The sequence below is a fragment of the Patiria miniata genome, unplaced genomic scaffold (assembly GCF_015706575.1).
Source record: "Patiria miniata isolate m_02_andy unplaced genomic scaffold, ASM1570657v1 HiC_scaffold_6, whole genome shotgun sequence".
In the NCBI taxonomy this organism is placed as follows: Eukaryota; Metazoa; Echinodermata; class Asteroidea; order Valvatida; family Asterinidae; genus Patiria; species Patiria miniata.
The window spans coordinates 12,157,288-12,169,180 of NW_024037073.1; the positions used below are offsets into that span (position 1 = coordinate 12,157,288).

Below are 11,893 nucleotides of genomic sequence, written 5' to 3' on the forward strand. Positions count from 1 at the left end.
AATATCAAAATGAAATTATTACATACTTTTGATTTTATGACTTAGCGGTTATACACTATAATTGATGCTTTAAACAATGAGGTCGATTATTTAGATACGGCCACAGTGAGCTGGACTTTCACCACAAACTAAAAATCACGCCAGTATTTTGAAACAATTATACAATTCATTTTTGACGTTCTATGTTTGAGGATGTTGTAAGACACATATCTGCATAATATCTTATCATGACAATCAAAATGAAATCATTAAATACTTTTGATTTTATGACTTAGAAGTTATACACCATAACTGATGCTTTATAAAATGCAGTCGATTAGAAACGGCCAGAGTGAGCTGAACTATACCGCAAGCTAAAAATCACGCCAGTATGGTGTATAACTTCTAAGTCATAAAATCAAAAGTATTTTACTAGCTCCATCCACGCGAAAGCACATGCCAAAAGATCAGTACCAAGTAGCTCTCTGGTGTACAGATCATTCAGTGAGACAACTGCTCCAAAAGCGCCATAAAAGATGGAGGCATTGGCCATCATCAGCCAGTAGGAATTTACCAAGGGAGTTATCAGTAGAGCCGAGGAGCTCAGCATAATAGTCAGCACAATCGCTGGTCGCAATTTCAGCAGACCTCGGTCCACGATAGGGCCAGACAGGATCTTGATAAGTAAATTTCCGACCCCTGCAGCCGTGGTGAATGTCACAGCGTCGTACGGTGAGAAACCTTTGGCTTCGGCTTGGGAAATGTAGTAGATGTACCACTGGACACCGCAGAAGCTGCTGTAACAGAATATGACCGTTGTGATCCAAAATGGGACCCGGAGACAAACTGAGAATCCAAAATGAGACATCTGAGCGCAGATGGCTTCCTTAAAGGTGATAAGTCGGGATGACAACTTCGAATTGCCAGTCTCCTCGGCACTTGGTGAGTTAATCACTGGTGCTTCATCGATGTCTGGGCCAAGTGACTGGTACTCACCATTCTTCTTTGTTTCATCAGTCGGTGGTGACTGCAAGAGGGCGCCACACACCCCAAGATGCAGGCCAAATCCACCCAGAATGAGGAAAGTACCTCTCCAGCCATAGGTATTCAGCAGAAGCTGGGTAAATGGCGCCACGGTGATCAAGCCAACAGAGGCCCCCGATGTTCCAATTCCATTTGCTGTGGCATAGTGTGTCGTAAAATGACGGCCCATCAAGCTCCTTGACAGAATATTGACGACACTCAAAGAAGGTCCTGAAAGACGAGAATACGAGCGAGTCATGATGGGTCTACAGTTGCGCCACCTGGCGATATGCTATGCGCCACACTTTCACTGTGTAATACGATTCATTTTAAAGGGGTATAACGTCCTGAAATCCCCGAAAAATTTTATGTTTTGGATAGTTTACTTATCCTATTTTAAGGTCTGGTTGAAAGGAAACTATAACCTTGTCTTACCGTTCCCGAGAAAAGACGAAAATCGGTTGTTTACATCGAACGTTGCGGAAATTTTGTCGCATACGTATTTCCAGCCGTGTACATTCAACCAGACATTACATGTTGTGTGTTTCACATAATACTCACAGCACCATACAACAATATTGTTTGTCCTACGTCCGCAGAATGCCATGCACTGTAATTTTTAAGAGTCAAAATAGGAAATGTTATCAAGTGAATGATAAAATTCCATTATACTCAACGGAAAACATTGGTTTGGTGCCGTGTGCAAATTTCCATGCTAGGCGTCTTATATCTCACGATTGCGGACGTTATATGAATATCTCGCCTTTTTATAGCAGCAGTCGGGATTCTAGGCAGCCAATCAGCGTTGGGATTGTAGGCAGCCAATCATCGTTAGTGGGTTGCCGCCAAAATGCTAGGCCAATGTCGCGGCTTCAAAACAAGTATTCAAAATTACAATGTATATGTATATGAATACTTCAGCTATAAACTCATGTGGTCCAGTCGTAGTTTCTGCATTATGAGGATACCAAATATTATTAATTTTGATATTGGACATCAATACTTTCGAAAGGAATGTATTTGTTTATTGATGTTGAATTTACCATGAGCGGCCTAATTGGCTGCACGTTCGTTGCCTGTGAGAGCATTTTCCAACATTAATCGCGGTACATGTAGTACTCGGTGCAAGTACGCAGTTATTGGGTCTTGCTGAACTTTTCGCCATCAATCACGTAACCGCACCTGTAGCATAATGTTGTACCAGTTTCAAGAAACCATATTTGTTGCTCCACCTTTTTGTATTCGTATAATTTTTATACTCAACTAAAGTTAGTTAAACGAGTCTGAGTTCGAATTCTTTTACAACCAACCGGACTTTTGCATTCCGATGGGCTGTTTCTCGGCACTTATTTGTGGGTTTTTTCCCTCTTGGATTTTGACCCTTCAATTTTGAAATCAGAAAGGGTGTGTTTGCTTTGAGGTTTTTTTCACTCCGCAAATGTGTTGGAGGCTGTTCTGAGGATCATGCGATCGATTGGTGAATGTACAACAATGTCCTTGGGAATATATACATTACCTTGTTGTAACAGGTACATTGTATTGATTATCAGTAATCGAAAACAAAGACTGGACACCTTAAATTTTCCTTGTTATAGGCAAGGTGTTGTATTGACGGTGATCTTATCAGGGTTCGACTGTATTTGGTGCACATACGCAGACTGAGTTGTGGGAGAGTGCGGTGCATATGAGGCAAGCCGCATGGCTTCTCACAATGAGGGCGAAGGGCCAGGGTGTTTGAACACACTTGGAAGTACCTTAATTGGTGTGTTCGTTTCTTCTTTGTGGGTTGCGATTTTCGCGTGTGGCGTTTTTTCGTGCCAAATAAGAAGTCGAACACCCAATCTTGTTTGGACATGGAATTAGCTAACTTCAATAGGATGGGACATTTCGCTGGTACATATGCCTTTAAATTTTCATGTGCTAGATGTAATTTTGTAATGTAACAATATAGCGCCGGGACGGCCCATTCCCTACCATTCCTGGGAGTTTATCTTTATTGTAAACATAAATGTGTAACAAATAGCCCGTGACATCCCACACGGATTATACCGGCCGCATATTCCAGCGGTTGGAACAATTAATTGTAATTTACTATTCTAAGAAAGTTTTCTGGAATAACTAATTTGTTGACCTTTATGGTCTATGCTTTTACTGTAGCGATTCCTATTGAGTAGAGAACATTCACACTGTTGCGTTCCTTTTTGATGGGTTGTGTGGACAGTGGTCATGGGTATCACTATCTATATTGTGGTTACTGTTATCAATGAGTCATTGTTGCGTTCTTTGTTGATGGTTTGTGTGGATAATGGTCTTGGGTATTGATCACTATCCATATACATGTAGTGGCTTTTGTTATCATTGAGTCCTTTGTGAGTTTGGGTGTAACGTCTATGATTCCGGTTTGCCCTACCTTTTTTGGTATTCCGGTAATCTTGTATTGGTATCACTATCGGAACACATGTACATGTAGCCTGTAGATATCATTATTCATTGATGATTTACGGTGGTCAGGAGTACCGCTTAATGTTCCGGTTTGCCAAACGTTTTGGTATTCCGGTGTATTTTCTTAAATTAAATTTAGAGCTGTGGCACATAGGCCTACACACACACACAACTTGGGTGTCTGTCTACTTTATTGGAGTTTGAGTATAATGACCCCCAAAACTCGTTCTCGCATGGTTCTCGCAAGAATAACATAACAAACGCAAAGTTTTTAAAAGGATGGTTGTGTGGACGTTTATATCCTACATTTAAATGCTCTTTCCATGTAGTATAATTTCGTTTAAAACGCGTTTCGTAGCCCAATTGGGCGTATTTTAGTACGTAATGTCCCTTTAACTAAACGTATACGTATACGTCTCCGTTCGGATGTGAAACTACAATGGTGAGAAAGATGCCGCAAAGAGGGTTTTTTTTTAACTTCTCGCTGTTCTTTTAGCTTTCGTAAAAAAACACTCTTCACTAATTTGTATTGATATGAATCGATACAACTGCTGTTACGAAGGTTTTTCAACCTTCAAGCTGCGAAAACACCTGTGGTAAACAGGTTTTGCGCGTCCTGCCTAAATTATAATGTATTAGTAATGTTAAACTTACTGTCCTTGAAGTGGCGCAGAATGAAAAAAAAAGCACAACATGAATAACATCACATGCAAAAACCGTAAAAACTGCAGAGTCCTAACGCAAAAGGAATGCAGAACAGCGATGTATCCAGCTTTTCATGCTACAGGGGGCAAAATTAAGACTTAACTGTATCGACGTCCCAACGTCTTAAAACCGTCGAAACGTTTACGATAAAAAAAAATAACACCTTGCTCCCCCCCCCCCCCTGGATACGCCACTGATGCAGAATCAATGTCGAATCGCTCCTTGTACTAAGAGTAAGAGTGTTTCACATTAAATAAATTGCAGCCATTCAATGTGAAAACAATGAGGGGTCTCGTCTAATAATGTCACTATCCTGCAAGACAATCTTCCAAATGGAACACAGACATCTTTACCTGCTATCAGTGCCAGCGTCAGTGTCAGCATTTCAACACTGGTTGAAAAAGAAGCGATGATCATGGATACCCCAACCAAGAAACCAGCGACCGTCACTACAGTGCGGGAACCAAACATGACCTCCAGTGGCCTAGCAAAGAGACCTTGTTTACATAAGGAATTAAAAATAAAGCGATGTAAGTATTAACAACCCTGCTTGTTATTCGTTAAAGTCAGTACAAAGAAAAATCTAGGAACTATGCAAGTGTACTAGCAAGGTTCAACTTCCTTTGCAACAAAAAGATCCTCGGGTGTAGTAAGTTCGAGTCACTATTTTGTATCTGAATTGTTTTTCATTTCTAATGTGAGGCTTTGGAGGATTTTTTTAAGGGAAATAAAGTCAAAATTTCATTACGTTCGAATTCATTTTTTTTTCTAGGTTCACATTTTTTTTCTCATGTTCTCGAGAGAAGTGAAGTCCAAAACGCCATAGCATTCACCTCATGCGGATGTCATTCGTTTGGGACCAACAAAATTCGCTGTGTACGGCCTGGGTGCACGGACGGTGCCGTATAACCGTCTTTACACGTTACCCGGCCGCCGTGGGTTGTACTACTTGGTACTTGTTTGATGTGTCTGCTAGAATTCCTGCTTTTTGACCTCACTGAACTCACTGAAGGCCACGTTGCGAACTAAATACATGTATATTTTCAACAACTGAAATCGGGAGATGTACTCCAAAAACGGGCAAACGTAATTACTCAATGTGTAAGAAACACGAATTCAATATAATTACCTGAGACATTAATAACGCCATTAATGATCGATATCATCCAGCCGATCAGCCAGGTCTGGGCGGTGAACTGTTCCTGCAATGTAGGCAGCATCACACCGAGACTTTTCAGTAATCCTACCCAAAGGAACCAGCTCACGAACAAGCAGAAAACCACACACCAGCCCTGGCGGTTCGAACCACCGACTTGAGCCTTGCCCATGGTGAACAGTGGAGCACGTAAACGGCGCGATATGTTGTGAACAATTTATAGAAGCTTTAATATGAATTGAAATTTGAAAACAATTTGCATACGCCGTTTTGTGTTCATCAACCAAAATGCATATCGTAAGCTGATTATGTGCGGCTGAATCCAAAGAATTTCAGTTCGGTATTAGGCGGCCTGTAAATTTGCCTATACCCTTGATAATACGTCCACCACGAATGTGCATCTTCGGGTAAGAGTAGGCCAACTACCAAAAGTCACATCCATCAGCGACAAATCAATAGATGAATGGGGAAATAATAAAAACAAATAGATAATCTGGAAATATTTTCCGGGAATACTTCTCGATTTTTTTCGATATTTTCTCCTGGTTCCTTTTTTGCCTGTATTAACGACGTAATTAAATCATCGTATGGATATTAATGCAGACGTGTGGTCGGTAAAATTTAAAGAATAGGATGAACTGCAATTAATTTGTTATTGGAATAAATTTTACTAGGTGCACTATTAATAACAGTTTAGCTCGTTACCCTGGACGAAATTCGTCCTTCACTGAAACGTTATAGCCATATGCATGCTTCCGAAAGCGAAAAAAAAATAAACATTATGAAAAATGTAGATCGTCTATTTGTCCGTGTTGCATATACCAACCATCTACATCAAGTAATTCGTCCCCTTTTTTGCCAAAAAGAGCATTTTATAAAACATTAACTTAAAAAGTCTTGCAAAACCGGTTATATCCATGGACTGGAAGAGCAGTTTAAGGTCTCTGAAACTTTGGCGAGAATACAAGCCATCATCGACTTTCACATGCGACACAGACTTTCGACAGATGGTATACATTTGCACATATATAAGACTGTATACGAAGAAGAACATGCATGGGCGGCGATCCCATTTACAGAAGGTGACATGCCACATCTTTTCCACCATTTTTTGTGGGGGGGGGGGGATGGAGCAAATGACATATTGACTCTCCTTCATTTATCCATGCATGTTGACCTTGTGTGTGTTATCGTGTAAATCGAGGACACACACGTACACATGAATTGAGGACATCAGGAACCAAATCGAGAACGACCTCGATTAGAAAACGTGTACAAAACAAATGAGAGCTGTTGAAAGTGATAACATCCACAAAACTGCCACCGCTCAACCGGCAAAGCTATCACACATTTTCCACCTCTAAATGTGCACACCTTGCTAAAATCCGATTTGAGCAATGCTCCTTTCCATGCTGGTGGTTGAATTTTCGGACTATTATTTATTGGTGCACCCGATCCGATGGAAATAATATTTATGGAGAAGCCATTGTTCAGGCAAAGCAACTGGCACGTGACGCATAATCTGAACAACAGCCGGGCAGCTTTCACCGTCATAGGCGAAGCCAGCGGGGGTGGGGGCGGGGGGTGGTATTTACAAATATTTGTAAAGACTGTCCTTTTCCATTCAAATGCCTTTTTTTCACCAGTGCTTACCCACCCCCAAAACAAAAATTGTAAAGAGTGACCCCTTTTTTAAAGTGCCCTTTTTTTCTGAACAAGTGCCCTTTCTGAAAAGAAGTCGTGCCCTTTTTTTGTTCCAACGGCCGTTCGGGGTGCCTATTTTATTTTGAGAAGCGCTTGACGCAAATTTTACATTTAATCAAAATTTGAGAACAAAAACGAAACCAGCATCATTTGATAGCTTGGAACTTGCAAATTATGGAAATATAACTTAATAATGATTTTAGATCAGATTAAGTAACTGAAGAACGGCCCGAAAAGCGCGGTGGGTGGGCGTGGCTTACCGTCAACCCCCCCCTCCTCCTGTTCCTTTTTGCTGATACCGTTGCAACGCAACGGTAGAGGAGAAAGTGAAACCAGTTTGAATTAATGCCTTAACACTCATGGAATATAAAAATATAACTTAAGAGTGGTTTTAGGTCAGACTAATTGCCTTAAGAGCGGCGGAAAAACCGCAGAGGGGGCGGGGCCTCAAACTCCCACCATGTACGTTTGGCTCCTGTCGCAAGTCATTTGTTAAATACTGCCAAGTTTATTTGATAGTTGTTCTGATGTCTTGCGTTTATTTTGACACCAAGTTTATGAAAATAGGGCATAACTTCTTCCCAAAATGTCAATTTTCCAACACAGGTGGGCCTAAATGTAAGCTTTTCCCACTAAAAGTACATGCACATGAAAGCGTGCATGACAGTGCCGACTAACGATCAAATAAAAACTGTACAAATGTACTACAAAATTTAAATAGGGAAAATGAAACAAATTGTATTGATGCCTTGGCACTTGTGGAACATGAAAATATGACTTAAGAGTTCCTTTTGGTCAGACTAATTGACTGAAGAGTGTGACGAATAGCGCGGGGGCGGGGCTGCACCCCCCTGTATATTTGGCTACTATCGTCGCAATGCATTTATTACATTCTGCCAAGTTTCTTATATAGTTGTTCTGATGTCTTGCGGTCATTTTGACACCAAGTTTATGAAAATAGGGCATACTTTCGTCACAAAATTTTCAAATACCAAAACAGGTATAGGCTTAAATGTTAACTGAAACATTACATGCTTCATAACATACATCGGAGGGCGCATGAGAGTGCCGACTTTAAATGACCATGACAACAAAACAGTTCAACAGGTTGAATTGAAACTTCACAAATGTACTACAGATATTCAGGCGTCCATTAAAATAATTTCCGATGTGGGTAGAGCATATCAGTCCTCCGTTGCCCTACGACAGGTCAATTAACTTTGTTTACCTTATTTTTATTCTGCAAAACTTCTGATTTATGATCATTGCACGGAATCAAAGTAGCCAAAGCGCTTTACCCAACCATAAAACATTATTTCTAGTTCACGATAATTTTGTATAAACCCTTTTACCAAACTCACTGGTGCACTGTTGTAATGTTTATCCGGCATGCCTCCTATATTTTATTAATGTATGTTCTGTTGCGCCTGCGTCGCCGGGCATGAACACGGGGGACTCATGGGGAACAGATGCTCTAATTAACAAAATCGTCTTTGAGTCTGAATTCATGAGATCCAGTAGAACAATAGTCAAAATTAATATCTGTTTCATTATTTAGACTTGGGACATGAAAAGTTTGTATTTTTAGACAAAGACCGCTGACCTCTCACATGGGCGTCGCGAGGAGGGGCAAGGGGGTCGCTTGCTTCCCCCCCCCTCCTCTTGAAAAGCAAAAAAAAGGAGAAAAAAGGAGGGAAAAAAGGAGTAAAGGGGGAAAGGAGAGAAAAAGAGGCGCGAAGTCATTGCTGTTAATTTAATGGGGGAATGTCCCTGTCCACCATAAACCGAAAATACGTTGCAAGAGTACAGGGATTTGGTGGGTTTTTTTTTTGGGGGGGGGGGAGGAATGTGCTTTGCACCCTCTAGAAAACAATCCCGGCGACGCCCATAACTGCACCAGCCATGAACTTTCCTTACCTTTGAAAGTTCACATTTTGGTAAGAATTCATATCTTAAAGGGAATACATAACATTTGCAAACATCGAAAAACAAAACTATCAAAAAAGTACGAAATACCTTACTAGGATGTTGGTAATTGAAAGTCTAAAAATCCTGTAAAATTATGGCACCTGGTGTGAAGTCATTTTCAAGGAAAAGTGGAATTTTTGTATAAAATTCCAGAGGTGGTCGGCCGACCACCGTTGAAAAAACCTAACTATTTTTCAACTACTGCTCCAAATTTACCATATTGTTCCCTATTGGTTAAATGTTAATGAACGGGTGCAGACCAGCTATACTGGTTCCCTTACTTTACATTTTACTATAAATTGATCAAGTTCATCTTTAGTGGAGTCAGGGAACCAGACTACTTGAACATTTTTTGTTGTTCATCTACATTTTTTAACACAAAAGCTCAAACATGTCAGTGTAACAATATTTGATCTATTATACTAACCCCTCAAATAGTTCATTTTCTGAAAATTACAGCAAAAGCCAAAGATGTACATTCCCTTTAAGATTAGATATGGGCTCTGGAAAAGTAGGGTTTGAATAATACATCTTTAAATATTAATAAACAGGGTATACAAAGTTAATTGACCTCTCAAAAGTCACCAGAGGGCAAATATGAAACATTTTCTCATATCCGATCAATATATTCATTGTATGAAGAAGCAACGTACGACGTTTTATGCTTTAGTCTCAAAGTGCCCAACTTTTTTACGATATTTGACCTTGACAGCTCCGTCAGCACACCCACTACCCTTTAAGATACAATTCAATCTTTAGTTTCAAAACTGGAAAACTCATGTGTTCTTTATATATTTTTTAATTTGCCAGCTCCTTCTACGTGTGCTTTCGCATAAGTATCCATTGTGTGACGGTTATGAAAAGACAACCTTATTTACATGTAATTCAAATTAACCTAGCGCCCCCAACGTCTGATATCGGGCGCTAGCTCATTCGTTATTTCCCGAAGACCTGAAGTAACATCACTTCATGTAAAACTTGTCCTCACATATACAGATACGGAATAAATTCGCTGCTGCATATACCACAACTCAAGAGCTCCCGATCCCTAATTTCAAGAGTGTCACAAATGGTGGAAAATCCGGCTCTTAGAAAAACACCAGCGAATACTTCTATTTCTACGAGGGTACTACGTCCAGAAAACCTGATCTGCCAGAAGGTTTACCTGTTGCCGTTTTTCATCGACTGGATCGAGCGACTCCAGCATCTCTGGGCTAAAGTCCCACTACCGATCCTGTTAGATCTCCTGCAGTTACTCCCCTACGCTGTCCGATGAACATCGTTCCTGATCCCCGGTGTTTGTGCTGTACTAAGTCAGACCTGATCGCCATGGAGTAGGCCGTGCTACTCGGTCATAACGGCCTGGACGGACCCCACTGTCCCGTCGGCATCTACTCACTACCCGTGCTGTTCAACCAGCGGCCTGTCCATCAAGGGTTCGCACATCACCTAGCCCAGGTTGGACGAAGTCTTCATTGCATACCCTCCGTAACGTAGGGAGGAAAGGGAGTCCACCAGGGCTAGCACATCACCCAATGATTTTTTTTCACAAGAAACTTTTGGAAATCTCGGACATCTTCGGGTTCTCCAACTTTCACAATTTGCAAGAATTGAGAAATAAAACCAAACACGGATCGGAAAACGAAACGCCAACTCTCACTGCACCGAACTGCGATCATCCCTCCTAAACAAGACAGACCACAGGCTGGCACAGTGGAACTCGGACGCCGTAAGTAAAAGTCAATCATTGATAAAGATTGAAAGACTCACTTGTTTTACGGCCATGGTACATACTGCTTCCATTCCTTGACTATATTGTTGTACAAATTGTTCCAAGATAATCCGTTGTAGTGCTACTGTTCAATCAGTGTTCTTTCGATTGCTGTATTTTGTAAGAGTTGAATGCCCAAATTCCTGACAGGTACTGTTATATAACTTGTGTCGTGTTTTTGTCTGAAAGCAGGTTCGTTTAGTTTGACCACACACAAGCTGAGTATAGTGTTGGATTTGATTTGATTTCAGTGTTAATTGTGTGAAAAATATGGTCCTATAGAGCAAAACAATTTACACGAAACTTATTCAAGCTCTGTTGGATTATTTTTAGGCAGCATACCTTGACAATTTGATCGATTTTTCCATAAGTTTATCGGGGATAAGGTGTAGAGTCGAATTGCTGTAAAAGTTGCTGATTATTCTGTATTACCCAGTGAGTTATTGATTAACTGCTGAGAAATAATTTGATTTTCTGATTGCACTGCTCATCACTTGATTGATTTGTTCTGTAAACTCATCTTGGATTAAGTATTCATTGAAGGTTTATTATAATTGCTCCTTTCTTCCAATCAGTTGAAATCCATGTATTGTATTGCATTGTTGGTATTTTCTGGCTTGGTATCTGCCGTACAACTGATTTATTTTTCACAGCATTTCAATGTCATTTCGTACAACTTGAATAATTGTGTTCAGATCAGAACATATTGTTTCTATTCATTAATTATGGCCACCCCCAGAAGACAACCCAAAGATGAAGGTTTGTTATCAACACCGACTACAAGTCTCACTCACCCAACAACCTTGTCAACCCTTCCGGAACATCATTCGCCAAATACAACCTCCAAACTCATCCCTTCACCAAAGTTTCCCGTCGTACGTCAAGCCATTGCAAAAGCAACCTCAGTCTCCTTCACCTCAGCTTCACCTGGTACCATCTTACAACATAGGGGGCGCTCTTCAAAACCAATGATTATATGCTAAATAGGCATTATGTGCCCTTTTTCAGGCCGTATTGTATGGGTTTTGGGACTTGGTTTTCATATTCCTCGTTTATATCAAAAATATCTATACCATTATTGGGATATGGTTACTTCTAAGAAATAGTAAGATACTTAAGGCCAACAAAAAAAAGTCTCCGGTTTC

General features: G+C 40.5%; 1 protein-coding gene across 1 annotated transcript; it reads right to left on the reverse strand.

The window, feature by feature from the left end:
* Window positions 1-397: 397 nt before the first annotated feature.
* Window positions 398-5,489, reverse strand: LOC119743253 (monocarboxylate transporter 2-like; the record flags this gene model as incomplete). The annotated part of the gene is made up of 3 exons (XM_038219657.1): window positions 398-1,233; window positions 4,503-4,646; window positions 5,279-5,489. Coding segments are annotated over 3 exons (1,191 nt in total), but the record flags the coding sequence as incomplete, so codon positions are not given.
* Between the last annotated feature and the right edge of the window lie 6,404 nt (window positions 5,490-11,893).